Here is a 17410-nt window from a genome sequence, read left to right as displayed (position 1 = left end):
CTGGGAAAAGTCAGCAGAAGCTTCCTCACTTACTTTGCTCTCTGTTGCCCATCCTTTGGCCTAACATTGGAGCATGGGAAGCTGCTGGCTCCTCTGTAGAATCATAGAGTTGGAAGAGACCACAAGGGCCATTCAGTTCAACCCCCTGCCAAGCAGGAAACACCAGGAAACACTGTAGTGCGATGGGTCAATCAAATGGAGATGCAGAAACACACCTGTTCTTCATCTCCATATTGAAGAGGAGGGAATATAGGGTGGCAATGACCAGGGCCAGAATAATCCTGGTCAGGCCACGCAGGAGAGCAAGAAGAACTCCATTTTGTATATTCAATTCTAAATCTCTCTGCCTCTGATAGAAAGCAAACAGGCACAGCATGTTTGCACATCTGATGCAAAGATCTAACCACACACAGCACTTCTAAGAAATTCTAGCATAAACCACAAGAGCAAGAGGATGTAGCCCACCGCAAATTATAAGTAGAGCACAACCACAATTGTGCCTGTAAAATTCCACATAGACACGTGTATGAAGGTACCAGGTACATAACGCCACCTAGTAGAGTTGGGCGGGTGACTTTGCATCTTGGGGTGCTCTCTCTTGATTGGTTGATGAAGTACTGCAGAAAGGCTGATCTTCACTTCACTCTGTCAAAAAGGTATAAAAGCACTCTGTGTATGCCCATGGGTCGGGCAGAATGAGGAATGGTTTTTTCCCTACTGCTCCATATTGTTTTGCCGACAAACCAATAATAAAATTGTTCAACTGCCTGAGATTTCGTCTGGTCAATTTGGGAAGCCAGTCATCCACCTTACAGTTGTTGTTGTTGTAGTTGTTGTTGTTGTGCAGGAACACTTAGCCGTTCTTCCTGCCAGCTTCAAGCTTGTGCATCCTTTGTCTCTCTCTTATTAAAAATTAAATTCATCTTTATTTCTTATTTTAAAAAGAACACAAATACACAACACAATAAAGCATAACATAATCAAATCAACACCGATTTACATACAAAAAGAAAAGAAAAACGAACAACAAAAAAGAAGCAACAACAACAACAAAATACTGTTTAAAAAAAATGAACTTCCAAACATTTTAACATCCGTTCCCTTCTCGTATGAAATTTCTACCATGCTTTTCCCTTATCAGTTGAATCCTATACCATATCTTATTTACCTTATATTAATTAATTAATTACTTTATCAACTTGTGCATTTTACTCTAAGCATATCACCCACTTCGAACTTATACCTTCATTGTAAAAATGTTCCTCCACATAACTCCACTCTGCTTTAATTTTTTGTTTGGGGACTCTCCTAATTATTGCCGTCAACTTGGCTAAATTCATGTATTCCGCCAATTTGATATACCATTCCTGTATAGATGGAACTTTATCTCTGTCCAAAATGTATTAAACTTTTTGCAACTCCACCAGCAATGAAGATAATCCCCTACTTTCTCTTTACATTTCCAACATTTATCCTGATCATTTTTATATATTTTTGCTAATTTAGCAAAAATGTTAGATGCCACCTATATACCAATTTCAACATATTTTCCCTTATCCGCATACAGGCCGTAAAATTTATATCCTCCAAAAATGGTCCAAAAATGAATTATACTCCCCTTTTTTCCCCTTTACCTAAAGCGTGCCAGCCTCCTACATTCCCGAAGCCTTCCAATCTGAGCAGCTCCAGGTCCTTTGTCTCTTATTTTGATGTTACAGGACTTTGGTGGCATCTTCAAAAAAAAAAATTTATAGAAAATTAACCGTCCAGGGGTCCTTTATAAAGCCTAGCTGAATAATCTAGCTGAAGTTGTGGCATACAAAAAGAGTATACCATCTTTTGGGGGGATCTCATCTCCAACTATTCCAAGCAAAAAGAGCTCTGGTTTTTGTTTTTTTTAATAAAGGTATTCTTGAACACCTTTTTAAATTCATTATAGATGAGTAACACTCCAAAGAAGATTAAATAAAGCCTCTGGACTGAGAGACACACCATTCATTTAACGCACTTTGTTTCCTGCCATGAACCGACAGAACCTGGGCATTGTGGCTGTGAGAACAGAATGCTGGACTAGGTGGGCCATTGGCCTGGTCCAGAAGGCTGATCTGATGTTCTTATGAGGAAAGATGGATCTGATTCCCAGATCCAGGAAGCCCACTCTTCTCCCCTGGCCCTAGGAGGACCCACTTGCCAATTGCAAAGAAGGTGTCAAGTGGGCTGGGCTGGAGAGAGAGCACAATTCAGGGCTTGGTCTTGGTGTGCTGGTGGCTGGGATGGAGGCTCTGACATGCTGCTGTGTGCTTCCCCACCACAGGAAATTATCAAAGCGGAGCCGGCGGTGCCGTTTTCAACTTACCTCCTCCGCCAGGCGATGGAGACCGTCGCGCAGATGACGTAAGTATGGGGAGGTACTTCTAGTCTGCCTACAGCTTGTCACTGCCCCACCTATTCCTGGCACTTCCCTTGCCATACCCTGAAATTGTACCCCTTGGCCAGACACAGTGGATATTTCCTCACCAGGTTGATGGACTTCTGGGTGCTGATCATTTCCTCTCCCCTCCTTTCTCTTTCCTCTTCAGTGCCTTGAGACCACCCACCAACCAGCTCCTGCGGAGTAGGCTACTGCAGAGCACAATAAAAAAGGTCTTCGCTTTGCCCATTACACAGAGCCAGGTAACTGAACTTTCTGCTTCTAGGGATAGGAATGGAGGAATATGGGGTTGCCAGGTTCAAGTGCCTGAGCTGTGTAAGCTACAAACGAAGGTGGAAGTACGATAGTTAGGGCCAAATGGTTTGGAACACCCCAAGGAAGTTGAGCCCAGTGTGGAGTCCTCTATCTTTATATCCCATGACCTGTAACCTTTCTTGATGTATGTCAAAGAACATTTGATGTTTAGGACTCTTTGTGCGCTGTGTTTGAAGCCCTGCATAAGCTTTGTTACAAATTGGCTGAGCAGCTGGAGGCCAAGGCTGCCCTATTGCATTAGCCCTAATATCCTGGGTCCCTAGCTGGATCTGCTGAAGCTTGCTGTGACTCTCTTGATTCTGTGTGCCATTTCAAAGGTGTTCCCTCACCTTTTCTCATTCTGGCTACAGGCTGCAAAAAGACTTTTCTTTCTTTGAAAAGAAAGAGAGTTGAAGAATGTGTGCTTCTCCAGGTGGGCTGCCCTTGGCCCAAGAGTCAGGAGTGGTTGGGAGTCCAGAGCACATGGGATTTCCATGGGGGTCTTCAGCTTTTAAATGCTTTTGCTTTTCTCCTTTCAGGACTTCTACCAGCAGACGGTAAATGTATGCATAAACATGCTGAGCGGCTTGCTGTCGGAGGCCTCCTCCCTGAAGACCCTGCAGCAGATATTGGAGGTAAGGGAGCCCCCAAGATGTCAGAGCAGATCCCCGGCAGGAGGACAGACCCCCTTGAAATGATTGCATGGGGGGAATGCTTGTGCAAGGCACACATTCAAAGATACCGTATGTCCTCTGCTGATGGTATTAGGGGAAAGGCCGAAGCTCAGGGGCAGAGCATCTGTTTTGGATGCTCAAGGTCCCAGGTTCAATCCTCAGCATCTCCAGGTGGGGCTGGGAAAAGACTCTCTGTCTGAAAACCCAAAGGACCAGCTGCCATTCATCATTCCCTGTGGGCAACACCAAGGTTGGTGCATGAATGGCTGGGCTTGGTCTAAGGATGCTGCCTGCATTCCATGGCTATGGCTGGGCTGAGGTGGACGTTGCATTATTGTAATTATCACACACACAAACACAAACACAAATGGCAGATTGCAGGGCAGTTCACAACATGAAAATACAAAATGAGAACACAAAATACACAATAAAACAAAAACAAACCGGGAGCCAATTAATTTCAAATTCTATTAATGTTTAATGTGTTTATAATGACTTCTTTTTCTATATCTTTAGTTCTTATTTTGTTTGTAAGCTGCCTCCAGTACTTGTCAAAGGAGGTATATAATAATAATAATAATAATAATAATAATAATAATAATAATAATAATGAAGTAGAACAAATTGCAGCAAACATTCTCTTTTTCAAAACAACCCCTTTTTGCAATTTGGAGTTAAATGTCCCCTCTAGGGTCCCGGCATGATTGATCCAGGCAGTAACCGAAGCTTTGTGAATTTGCAAACCCAGATTAACCTGTGATGATGGTTATTTCTCTCCCACAGCGCACATATGGCTATTTACCCCACAACCATCTATGAGCGCCAAAGAGCCGTGAAGTCCACCAGCTTCCTAATAAAATATGTGGCGGAACACCTGGATTTCGATGTGCGTGATTCTGCAATTTCAGATTATTATTATTTTTATATAAAAGACTCTCTGTCTGAAACCCCAAAGGGACAACTGCCATTCATCATTCCCTGTGGGCAACCCAGGTTGGTGCATGAATGGCTGGGCTTGGTCTAAGGATGCTGCCTGCATTCCATGGCTATGGCTGGGCTGAGGTGGACGTTGCATTATTGTAATTATCATACACACAAATGGCAGATCGCAGGGCAGTTCACAACATGAAAATACAAAATGAGAACACAAAATACACAATAAAACAAAAACAAACCAGGAGCCAATTAATTTCCAATTCTATTAATGATGATTTCTCTCCCACAGCACACATATGGCTGGATGTACTCCCCGGAGATCTACGAGCAGCAAAGAGCGGTGAAGGCCACCAGCTACTTAATAAAATATGTGGCTGAACACCTGCAATTTGATGTGAGTGACGCTGCGGAGGCAGAGCATAGCCATCATGGCTAATAGCCATGGGTAGCCTTCTCTTCCATGAATTTGCCTCATCTTCTTTGAAAGCCATCTTGGTCCATGGCCATCAATGGCTCCTGTGGCAAGGAGTTCCAAAGTTTAGCTGTGCACTGCAAGAAGAAGGACCATCCTGAAACTTCAGTTTCATTGGAGGTCCCGGAGTTCTCATGTTAGGACGGAGAGAGAGAGCTTTCTCTCCACTTCCCCCTTGCCATACATTGCGTCTCCTCTTCCTTGCCGTTTTTCTAAACAGAACCCCCCCTCCCAATGCTGCAACCATAGAGCTCCATAACCACCTTACCCCTTTTGGTTGCCCCCTTCTGAACCTTTCCCAGTTCTGATTTATAATTTTTGAGGTGAAATTGGTAATATTTGTGTTGATCCCAATGGGAAAATGGGAGGTTTTGAGCAGGGAGCACTAATGCTGTATAACCCTCCTTAGGAAAGGAAGTGCGGAGGAGGGTGCAGCTAAGAAAGGGCCACGTGGTGAAATGGGCCAGAGAAGACTATTTCGTCTCTGGCCCCTCCATATACCACAATGACATCTCAAAAGTGGCCAAGGTAGGTGTGGCTTTTTGGACTCTTTCTTGCCAAGACCGCAGCCAGCTCCCATATAGCAGAGGTTTGTCCATTCGGGCCAATGGGGCCCTGCCCCACCAACCTCCTCAGGCTCAAAACAGAGGCAGGGGGGAGCAGATTTCCTATAAATGAAACTTTCTCTTCGGATGTAGAATTAGCTTGTTTCTGGGAAGGAAGAAGACATTGGTTTCCATGGCTGTGGCTCGCGCCTCTGTTTCCATTCTGCTGCAGTTCGGCTCCCAAAAAAACAACCACCAATAAATTTTCCTCCCTCCCCACCCTCCTACTTTCCATCCCATTTTTCAGTTCTTCCTGACAGCTTCAGGCTTGTGCATCCTTTGTCTCTTATTTTGATGTTACAGGACTTTGGCGACCGAAAAGAGACAGCCATCGGAATGGCGTTTTATTTTGCTGTGAGTGTCGGAAATGGGGAAAGAGGCGCTCCTGCTCATGGGCATACCCAGCATGGGGCGGGGGGGGGGGGCAGCTGCCCCCCCAGACACAAAAAATTAAATGGTTATAAAGTGATGAAACAGGCAGCAGCCGAGCGATGAAGGCAGGTATCCCGTTGGCGACACAGCCGCCCAGAAGGGAAAGGGAATCCTCAGAGGGAGCCGCTTGAGCTCTTGTAAATGCGTGATGGATTGGGGGGGGTTTGCCGGCGAGTTTCGCGGAGAGAAGGCAGGCGCGTTTCCCTCAACGCTGTGCTTCGTCGTCGCAAGCACGAAGCAGCTCTGCTCGGTTGGCCTGGCGCCCCTTGCACCCGGAGCGGGGCGCCAGCTCCCTTTCTGCCCATGGAGAGGGGCCAGTTTCCGGGAGAAGCACCCCTTTGCCCAATCGGCGGGCGAACGCGCAGTCAGCGGCCCTTGAGCGAGCGAGCTCCAGAGAGGCGGCCATACATATAGTGTATGGACTATATTTTTTATAGAAGAATAATGAATACATAATAAAAGATGCACTTTTTATGCTCCAACAGGGGATGTGCGAATCCGATTCAGACGCTTCTATGACAAGAAGCGCACAAGCCGTCTCTTCCTGTGCCGTCTCTTCTTGTGTCTTCTTGAGGTAGTGTTGTTACGGATAGTGTTGTTTTGAATATGTACACTCAAGTAAAAATTTTAGCTGCATGTTGACATTGTTAAACCACTAGTCTCAATCTTGAAAAGATATTCTATTGGTTGAATCTAAGGTACGTTTCTGCAAGTGGAAGCAGACCTTTCCATGATGGAACAGGGTTGGATCTACTGAGGACTTCTGTGAATAGAAGTGGAGAATTCCCCCCCCCCCCCATTCCTCTTTTTCCCTTCAGTGGGCTTGCCTGGTGCCTTCATTATATACCTTTAGATGCCAGGCAAAAGGGTTCCTTTTCAACCAGGCCATTGGCAGATTAACATCCTACGCCCTTTCAACTGTGTTTGTTAGAGGGAGAGGGGTTATTGGTTTGGTTTGTTCATGTTTTTATTATTTATTTTGTGCTTCTTCTTTTGTATTTGTATGTTGTGAACTGCCCTGAGATCTACGGGTGAAGGGCAGTATGCAAATTTTTAAAATGGAAAAATAAATAGTACAATATTCTTGGTTTCTTCACTTGACTCAGGACCACAGTGCAGGCCATGAAACATCTGGTTGGCCGTTTTGGAGGCATCACAGATGGCGAAATGTTTCACTTAGAAAGCTGCTGGGACATGCTGGCGAGTAAAGAAAACTTTTTCGAAGGCATCCGTCTTCTGGCAAGGTAAGAAGGTGAAAAGGACTGGCAGGTGAGGCAAGAAGAGCAGCCCCCCCCCCAGGCCTGCTTTCTGGGAAATGGGGATAAACGTATGACTTATTTCAGAAAATGTATGTGATGTTGGTTGTAGTAAAACAAACTTCAAAGCGGCTGAAAAGAAAAGATAAGAAAATATTGATTAGAAAAACTAACAACAATAATTTGAGACTTTTGAAAATTAAAATAACAATAGACTAAAACCAGATTAACATTTGCACCAGCTTTCTAAACATCTGGGTAAAGGTAAAGGGACCCCTGACCATTAGGTCCAGTCGTGACCGACTCTGGGGTTGCGGTGCTCATCTCGCGTTATTGGCCGATGGAGCCGGCGTATAGCTTCCAGGTCATGTGGCCAGCATGACAAAGCCACTTCTGCCGAACCAGAGCAGCGCACGGAAACACCGTTTACCTTCCCGCTGTAGCAGTACCTATTTATCTACTTGCGCTTTGACATGCTTTCGAGCTGCTAGGTTGGCAGGAGCTGGGACCGAGCAACGGGAGCTCACCCCGTCGTGGGGATTCGAACCACCGACCTTTTGATCGGCAAGCCCTAGGCTATGTGGTTTAACCCACAGTGCCACCCGCGTCCCAAATATCTGGGTAGGCATGTCTAAACAAGAATGTTCTTAGCAGGTGCCCAAAAGAGTACAGTGCTACCTCTGGTAAAGAACTTAATTCGTTCTGGAGGTCCGTTCGTAACCTGAAACTGTTCTTACCCTAAGAAACCACTTTAGCTAATGGGGCCACAACTCCCTAACTTCACCCTTTTGTATCATAGCAAAAATTAAATAGTCTCTCATTATATCTGTTGCTCATAGTTCAAATTCTGCTCGCGAATTTGTGATATTGTAATATGTCTTCAAATAGTCCTAAAAAGCCTTCCATTAAACATAAAACAGTCATGGTGAAGTTCTGTTATTTTAGCTGCCACCTTTGCTGATCTATTCTTTGCTTACCCATTCTTTTCTGCTGGGAACCTTTTTGTTTTTCCATTTCTGTGCATAGAGAATCCTAGCTGCTGTAGTCACAGTTTGTTTGTTTTTCTTTGGGGAGGGTGTATAATCACTTTGAACATCTTTTTTATATCATTTCTCCAAAATCCCTTGTTTTCTTTCAGGTCCACCTCACTTTCTCATCCTGGTCTTCTTTTATCTTCTTCCAGCTGCCCATGATTGTCAAAGAGATCTACAATCATCTCCCAAACATCTCAGACGCCCGCACAAAAGAAGAGGCTCTTGCAGCTATAGCCAACCTCGCTGCGAAGTGGGCTGATCCCCGTTGTAGACTGTCTGTTGGACTGCTCCATGGTGAAGGGTGAAGGGCAGTATGCAAATTTTTAAAATGGAAAAATAAATACAATATTCTTAATTCCTTCACTTGACTCAGGACCACTGTGCAGGCCATGAAAGAACTGGTTGGGCATTTTGGAGGTATCACCGATGGTGAAATGCTTCAGTTACAAAGCTGCTGGGATGGCCATGATTGTCAAGGAAATTTACCATCAGCTCCCTGGGATTTCAGACTCCCACACTAAAGAGCAAACACTTACGGCAGTGGTCAACCTCACCGCAAAGCGTCTCAGCCCAGTGATGCACACCTTGCTGGACTGCTCAATTGGCTGCGATGAGTAAGGATCTCTGTGTTACGGGGAAATAAGATATAGGAATTAGGGGAGATTGCTTTGCCAATGTGCAAAGTTTTGTGAGGTGGAAATGGGGAGAGCGGAATTTAATGTATGTATGTGCAATATAAAGCTTAAGGGGGGGGGGGGCTGACCTGACTTTTTTTAAGAAAAGGGGGGAAAGAAAAAAATCTCTTTTTAAAAAATGCAGAAGAGCCACAGCGGTCTGGAGAACTTTGGTCAGCAACCAGTATGCCAGCAGCCAGCTAATTAAACCTATGCTGAGGAGGATCCTGGGGAAGGGCTCCAATCCGCAAGTTCCAACAGCGGTAGGAAACCATTCAGTTTCTATGTTGCTTCCTGCATAGAAAGTTGGGAGATTTGACGATGACCTCTGCTGAATGACGTTCTCCTGTCTTTGTCCCTCCAGGCTACCAGCGCTCTGTCCCGGATACTCACCTTACCGGAGGCTTCGGGGCTGCTGGAGGAGAACTTCCCCAGGATCCTGCTGGCACTCAGCCTCCGCCTCAGCTTTGTCCTGGAAAAGAGCAGCAGAGGGTCGAGTACCATCACAGGCCCCTCCTCCCGCCTCGATCCGCTGGTGTAAGGGACCTACTAATGCATTTGGGGTGGCCCTCCCTTCTCTCTCTGGGCGCTTGTCAGCCTGACCCATAGCCGTGATGGCTCAGCCCTCCCCCCAAGAGATAGGCCTCCTTTGGACATGGAGGTTCTGCTAAGGTTAGGTAGCTAAGAGACCCAGGCTTCCCCAACTCCTGTACTCTTCAGTCGTTTTGGACCACAACTCCCACCAACTGGGCTGAAGATGGGAGTTGTAGTCCAAAACACCTGAAGGACACTAGGATGGGAAAGGATGTTGGATGGGCTGATTTTGGTGGGGTGAGACTCACGTCTCAGGAAACCTTAAGTCTCCATCACAGCCGAAAGGTTGCAGCTTGTGCTGGAACCATGTGGGAGGGTGCAGAGGGCGATGGTTGTGGTTGGACCCACCAGGCCAAGCAGCTCAAGACTGCAAGATGTCAAGGACCTCAAACTCCCCAGATGAACCTCCCCAGACCTTGTGATCATCATCAGAGGCCCCTCTTCATGTGCCTCCTCCACAAGAAGTCCGGAGGGTGGCAAAAGAAGAAGGGGTCTTTTCTGTGGTGGCTCCCATTAGTGCAACGCTCTCCCCAGGGAGGCTTGCCTGGTGCCTTCATTATATACCTTTAGATGCCAGGCAAAAAGGTTCCTTTTCAACCAGGCCATTGGCAGATTAACATCCTACGCCCTTTCAACTGTGTCTGTGAGAGGGAGAGGGGTTATTGGTTTGGTTTGTTCATGTTTTTCTTATTTATTTTGTGCTTCTTATCTTGTATTTTTATGTTGTGAACTGCCCTGAGATCTACGGGTGAAGGGCAGTATGCAAATTTTTAAAATGGAAAAATAAATAGTACAATATTCTTGGTTTCTTCACTTGACTCAGGACCACAGTGCAGGCCATGAAATATCTGGTTGGCCGTTTTGGAGGCATCACAGACGGCGAAATGTTCCACTTAGAAAGCTGCTGGGACATGCTGGCGAGTAAAGAAAACTTTTTCGAAGGCATCCGTCTTCTAGCAAGGTAAGAAGGTGAAAAGGACTGGCAGGTGAGGCAAGAAGAGCAGGCCCCCCCCCCCCAGGCCTGCTTTCTGGGAAATGGGGATAAACGTATGACTTATTTCAGAAAATGTATGTGCTGTTGGTTGTAGTAAAACAAACCTCAAAGCGGCTGAAAAGAAAAGATAAGAAAATATTGATTAGAAAAACTAACAACAATAATTTGAGACTTTTGAAAATTAAAATAACAATAGACTAAAACCAGATTAACATTTGCACCAGCTTTCTAAACATCTGGGTAAAGGTAAAGGGACCCCTGACCATTAGGTCCAGTCGTGACCGACTCTGGGGTTGCGGTGCTCATCTCGCGTTATTGGCCGATGGAGCCGGCGTATAGCTTCCAGGTCATGTGGCCAGCATGACAAAGCCACTTCTGCCGAACCAGAGCAGCGCACGGAAACACCGTTTACCTTCCCGCTGTAGCAGTACCTATTTATCTACTTGCGCTTTGACATGCTTTCGAACTGCTAGGTTGGCAGGAGCTGGGACCGAGCAACGGGAGCTCACCCCGTCGTGGGGATTCGAACCACCGACCTTTTGATCGGCAAGCCCTAGGCTCTGTGGTTTAACCCACAGTGCCACCCGCGTCCCAAATATCTGGGTAGGCATGTCTAAACAAGAATGTTCTTAGCAGGTGCCCAAAAGAGTACAGTGCTACCTCTGGTAAAGAACTTAATTCGTTCTGGAGGTCCGTTCATAACCTGAAACTGTTCTTACCCTAAGAAACCACTTTAGCTAATGGGGCCACAACTCCCTAACTTCACCCTTTTGTATCATAGCAAAAATTAAATAGTCTCTCATTATATCTGTTTAAAAATCTCTTTTTAAAAATTGCAGAAGAGCTGCAGCGATCTGGGGAGCTGTGCTTAGGAACCGATATGCCAGCAGTCAACTCGTAAAACCTCTGCTGAGGAGGATCCTGGGGAAGGACACCAATCCGCAGGTTCCAACAGCAGTAGGAAACCATTCAGTTTCTATGTTGCTTCCTGCATAGAGAGTTGGGAGATCTTGATCTGACGATGACCTCTGCTGAATGCCGTTCTCCTGTCTTTGTCCCTCCAGGCTACCAACGCTTTGTGCCGGATCCTCACATTACCCGAGGCTTCAGGTCTGCTGGAGGAGAACTTCCCCAGGCTCTTGCTGGCCCTCAGCCTGCGGATCTGTATCATCCTTGAAAAGAGCAGAAGAGGTTCGAGGGCACCGAGTATCATCCCAGGCCCCTCTTTGCGTCTTGATCCGCTGGCGCATCTAGTTGCTATATTGAGAGAATGGAAATGGGAAGAATTTAAAATTAAGAAGTAGAAATTGCTAAAGATGAGCAGAAATGAACCGCAGATAGGGGGAGTTCGAGGAGGTCCCCTTTTAGAATGTTAAAGGAAAATGATTATTGCATTTTAGTTTTTTTTAGTTTTTATTCTTTATGTTGTTTTGGGTTGGTGTTATGTTTGTATTATGTGCTGTCAGTTGTGTTTAATTATAAAATGAATAAATATTATTATTATTTTTTTAAAAAAGAACTTAATTCATTCTGGAGGTCCGTTCTTAACCTGAAACTGTTCTTACCGTAAGGTACCACTTTAGCTAATGGGGCCTCCCGCTGTTACCGCACCACCACTGTGCAATTTCTGTTCTCATCCTGAAGCAAAGTTCTTAACTCGAGGTACTATTTCTGGGTTAGCGGAGTCTGTAACCTGAAGCGTATTGGTGGATCTTACGTCGATCCTCCTGCAGCGGACACCCTGCAAGACTGTGCAGCCCAGTGCACTGGTTCAGGAACAGAACTTCAGGAACAGTAAATTGAGTTCCAGTTGCTTTTCTTATATGTTGTTGTTGTTGTTTAGTCGTTTAGTCGTGTCCGACTCTTTGTAACCCCATGGACCATAGCACGCCAGGCACTCCTGTCTTGCACTGCCTCCCGTAGTTTGGTCAAACTCATGTTCGTAGCTTCGAGAACACTGTCCAACCATCTTGTCCTCTGTTGTCCCCTTCTCCTAGTGCCCTCAATCTTTCCCAACATCAGGGTCTTTTCCAAGGATTCTTCTCTTCTCATGAGGTGGCCAAAGTATTGGAGCCTCAGCTTCACGATCTGTCCTTCCAGGGAGCACTCAGGGCTGATTTCCTTCAGAATGGATAGGTTTGATCTTCTTGCAGTCCATGGGACTCTCAAGAGTCTCCTCCAGCACCATAATTCAAAAGCATCAATTCTTCGGCAATCAGCCTTCTTTATGGTCCAGCTCTCACTTCCATACATCACTACTGGGAAAACCATAGCTTTAACTATACGGACCTTTGTCGGCAAGGTGATGTCTCTGCTTTTTAAGATGCTGTCTAGGTTTGTCATTGCTTTTCTCCCAAGAAGCAGGCGTCTTTTTATTTCGTGACTGCTGTCACCATCTGCAGTGATCAAGGAGCCCAAGAAGGTGAAATCTCTCACTGCCTCCATTTCTTCCCCTTCTATTTGCCAGGAGGTGATGGGACCAGTGGCCATGATCTTGGTTTTTTTGATGTTGAGCTTCAGACCATATTTTGCGCTCTCCTCTTTCACCCTCATTAAAAGGTTCTTTAATTCCTCCTCGCTTTCTGCCATCAAGGTTGTGTCATCTGCATATCTGAGGTTGTTGATATTTCTTCCGGCAATCTTAATTCCGGCTTGGGATTCATCTAGTCCAGCCTTTCGCATGATGAATTCTGCATATAAGTTAAATAAGCAGGGAGACAATATACAACCTTGTCGTACTCCTTTCCCAATTTTGAACCAATCAGTTGTTCCATATCCAGTTCTAACTGTAGCTTCTTGTCCCACATAGAGATTTCTCAGGAGACAGATGAGGTGATCAGGCACTCCCATTTCTTTAAGAACTTGCCATAGTTTGCTGTGGTCGACACAGTCAAAGGCTTTTGCATAGTCAATGAAGCAGAAGTAGACGTTTTTCTGGAACTCTCTAGCTTTCTCCATAATCCAGCGCATGTTTGCTATTTGGTCTCTGGTTCCTCTGCCTTTTCGAAATCCAGCTTGCACTTCTGGGAGTTCTCGGTCCACATACTGCCTAAGCCTGCCTTGTAGAATTTTAAGCATAACCTTGCTAGCGTGTGAAATGAGCGCAATTGTGCGGTAGTTGGAGCATTCTTTGGCACTGCCCTTCTTTGGAATTGGGATGTAGACTGATCTTCTCCAATCCTCTGGCCATTGCTGAGTTTTCCAAACTTGCTGGCATATTGGGTGTAGCACCTTAACAGCATCATCTTTTAAAATTTTAAATAGTTCAGCTGGAATATCATCACTTCCACTGGCCTTGTTATTAGCAGTGCTTTCTAAGGCCCATTTGACTTCACTCTCCAAGATGTCTGGCTCAAGGTCAGCAACCACACTACCTGGGGTGTACGAGACCTCCATATCTTTCTGGTATAATTCCTCTGTGTATTCTTGCCACCTCTTCTTGATGTCTTCTGCTTCTGTTAGGTCCTTACCACTTTTGTCCTTGATTATGGTAATCTTTGTACGAAATGTTCCTTTCATATTTCCAATTTTCTTGAACAGATCTCTGGTTTTCCCCATTCTATTGTTTTCCTCTATTTCTTTGCATTGCTCATTTAAGAAGACCCTCTTGTCTCTCCTTGCTGTTTTTTGGAAATCTGCATTCACTTTCCTGTATCTTTCCCTATCTCCCTTGCATTTTGCTTGCCTCCTCTCCTCCGCTATTTGTAAGGCCTCATTGGACAGCCATTTTGCTTTCTTGCATTTCCTTTTCCTTGGGATGGTTTTCGTTGCTGCCTCCTGTATAATGTTACGAGCCTCCATCCATAGTTCTTCAGGCACTCTGTCCACCAAATCTAAATCCTTAAACCTGTTCCTCACTTCCACTGTGTATTCATAAGGGATTTGATTCAGATTGTATCTTACTGGCCCAGTGGTTTTTCCTACTTTCTTCAGTTTAAACTGGAATTTTGCTATAAGAAGCTGATGATCTGAGTTACAGTCAGCTCCAGGTCTTGTTTTTGCTGACTGTATAGAGCTTCTCCATCTTTGGCTGCAGAGAATATAATCAATCTGATTTCGATGCTGCCCATTTGGTGATATGCATGTGTAGAGTCGTCTCTTGTGTTGTTGGAAGAGAGTGTTTGTGATGACCAGCTTGTTCTCTTGACAGAACTCTATTAGCCTTTGCCCTGCTTCATTTTGAACTCCAAGGCCAAACTTGCCAGTTGTTCCTTTTATCTCTTGATTCCCTACTTTAGCATTCCAATCCCCTGTAATGAGAAGAACATCCTTCTTTGGTGTCATTTCTAGAAGGTGTTGTAGGTCTTCATAGAATTGGTCAATTTCAGTTTCTTCAGCAGCGGAAGTTCATGCATAAACTTGGAATACTGTGATGTTTAAAGGTCTGCCTTGGATTCGTATCGAGATCATTCTGTCATTTTTGAGATTGCATCCCATTACAGCTTTTGCCACTCTTTTGTTGACTATGAGGGCCACTCCATTTCTGCTACAGGATTCTTGCCCACAGTAGTAGATATGATAGTCACCCGAACTGAATTCACCCATTCCCTTCCATTTTAGTTCACTGATGCCCAGGATGTCGATATTTATTCTTGTCATCTCATTTTTAACCACATCCAGCTTACCTCTATTCATGGTTCTTACATTCCAGGTTCCTATGCAATATTTTTCTTTACAGCATCGGACTTTCCTTTCGCTTCCAGGCATATCCGCAACTGAGCGTCCTTTCGGCTTTGGCCCAGCTTCTTCATCAGCTCTGAATCTACTTGTACTTGTCCTCCGCTCTTCCTCAGTAGCATGTTGGACGCCTTCCGACCTGAGGGGCTCATCTTCCAGCGTCATAACTTTTATATGCCTGTTGTCTTTGTCCATGGAGTTTTCTTGGCAGGGATACTGGAGTGGCTTGCCAGTTCCTTCTCCAGGTGGATCACGTTTAGTCAAAACTCTCCACTATGACCTGTCCATCTTGGGTGGCCCTGCATGGCATAGCTCATAGCTTCTCTGAGTTATTCAAGCCCCTTCGCCACGACAAGGCATTGATCCATGAAGGGGGCTTTTCTTATATACAGCAGAGCAAAACCAAAAGCAAAGTTAGCATACACAGCTCTCTCATCTAACACACACCAACTATCTCCACTCTCTCTCAAAACTCCCCAACAACGGCCTTGCAGTATCATGCTGCTTCTCATGGAACTTTCATCCAATCACAGCCTGTTGCTAGGCCTCTCAGTTGCTAGGCAAACTTTAGCCACGGAGTCCAGCCAATTTGGCTGCTTGCCAGCCTTCTAATTGCTTCTCCAAAGCTGCCTTCCTTTCTGACTTTAACAAAGCATCTGTAACCTGAAGCGTCTGTAACCTGAGGTACCACTGTACAGTGAAGGTGCCAGTTTGATATCAATAGGCAGGGAGTTCCAAAGTTTAGGGAAGCTTTTAATGTTTAATAGATGATTGTATTTTAATGTCTGTTGGAAGCCACCCAGAGTGGCTGGGGAAACCCAGCCAGATTGGCGGGGTATTAATACATTAATACATTAATACATTATTATTATTATTATTATTATTATTATTATTATTATTATTATTTCACTGTATCTGAAGAAGTGTGCATGCACACGAAAGCTCATACCAAAATAAAAACTTAGTTGGTCTTTAAGGTGCTACTGAAGGAATTTTTTTATTTTACTTCGACCCAGACCAACACGGCTACCTACCTGTAACTATTATTATTATTATTATTATTAGGTGCTGGCACACTAAATGTTCTTACAAATGCAGAGCAGGTATTATGTGGTGCCTGAAATAGTGCCAATTCCACCAATCAAAGAGGGCGAGTGGGTGCAATTCAATGTATTAGTTGCACTTCTCCAGCAGGTCCTGGGGTGGCTCACAGCACTGATAGCATATGGTTTCAGAACAGAGTCCATATAGCCAGAAACACCCACTGTAATAATGCCAATACCTGAGATGATGGGGTGTCCTGGATTTCCTGGTTTGTGTCTTTTAGGTAGAAGATAGAAAGTTCCTGGTCCGGGTTCCGCTGGTGTGTTTGTGAGGATCTGTTCTTGGATGTGTGGGGGTAGCTCCTTAACAATCTTGTTCAGTTCTTTTTTTGTATGCTTGTGTGGGGTCTGAGTCCAATTTCATGTAAAAGGCGGTATTGGAAAGTTGTCTGTGAGCCTCCTGGATGTAATCAGTTTTGTTCATGTTGACGACATCTCCACCCTTGTCCGCCTCTTTAATTGTAATGTCCGGGTTGTTCCTGACATCATCTCTGGCTCTCTTTTCAGCATGGTTCAGATTTTGATGTAAGCGATGGTGTTTACTGGTCACATCCGTTTGACTTCTGTGGCGGAAGCAATCGATGTACAGATCTAGTGTGGTATTGTGTCCATCAGGAGGGGTCCACGTGGAGTCCTTTTTTGTGTAACATTTTTTCAGTGGTAGTTAGTGGTCAATGTTCTGTTAATTAATGTGTTGGGAGGGTTGTGGTTGTTCCCCAGCAGGTTGAGAGATGTTGTGTTGTGGGGATGTTGTTTGTTCTACTTTGTCTTGTTCTTGTGTGTGTTGAATGTACTCCTTAAGGCGTAAACGGCGGAAAAATGCTTCCAAGTCCCCACAGAACTGAATCATGTGTGGGGATTTGGTAGGGCACGTGAAAGGACGGATTCCTCAGCTGAGCTGAGTGTTTGCTGTGAGAGATTGACAATATTGTTGATCTTGTTGTTTTGATTAGTAGCCTGTAGGTTGGAAAGGTTAGAGAGTTTTTTGCTTTTCTGTTTTTTCAGTGTAAATGGTTGGTTTTTCCTTGTAGAACTCTTGCCAGGCTGGGTAATTTCTGATGAGAGATGTCCAGTACCGAGAATTCCTCCTTCATTATCTTCTTTTTAGAGTACAGAACGCCGATCAGATGTTTGAGCAGCTTCTTGGAGAAAGTGTGGCATAGTTTCCTTGCATATTCAGTCGGATAAGTGGATTGTAGAGGGTTCTTAATTCTAAGACCCTTGGGTATAGTGT

At 44.9% G+C, this 17410-nt stretch overlaps 2 protein-coding genes across 2 annotated transcripts; both read left to right on the top strand.

Annotated features, from left to right (window-relative positions):
* The first annotated feature begins 1770 nt into the window (after nucleotides 1–1770).
* On the top strand, nucleotides 1771–8420 carry LOC148685797 (maestro heat-like repeat family member 5). The gene is made up of 8 exons (XM_088669332.1): nucleotides 1771–2394; nucleotides 2580–2673; nucleotides 3265–3360; nucleotides 4625–4729; nucleotides 5716–5766; nucleotides 6330–6418; nucleotides 6951–7088; nucleotides 8284–8420. Exons 1-8 carry the CDS (start codon nucleotides 2117–2119, stop codon nucleotides 8291–8293), a joined length of 861 nt encoding a protein of 286 aa, XP_088525458.1. The 5' UTR covers nucleotides 1771–2116; the 3' UTR covers nucleotides 8294–8420.
* A 135-nt stretch (nucleotides 8421–8555) lies between these two features.
* Nucleotides 8556–11915, top strand: LOC148685796 (maestro heat-like repeat family member 5). The gene is made up of 6 exons (XM_088669331.1): nucleotides 8556–8748; nucleotides 8954–9071; nucleotides 9173–9345; nucleotides 10226–10363; nucleotides 11236–11353; nucleotides 11461–11915. The coding sequence occupies exons 1-6, from the start codon at nucleotides 8561–8563 to the stop codon at nucleotides 11698–11700; spliced, it is 975 nt and encodes a 324-aa protein (XP_088525457.1). The 5' UTR covers nucleotides 8556–8560; the 3' UTR covers nucleotides 11701–11915.
* The last annotated feature ends 5495 nt before the right edge of the window (nucleotides 11916–17410 follow it).

This window comes from Zootoca vivipara, chromosome 5, assembly GCF_965207765.1.
Source record: "Zootoca vivipara chromosome 5, rZooViv2.hap1.1, whole genome shotgun sequence".
Lineage (NCBI taxonomy): Eukaryota > Metazoa > Chordata > Lepidosauria > Squamata > Lacertidae > Zootoca > Zootoca vivipara.
This window is presented reverse-complemented; position numbering and strand designations above follow the sequence as displayed.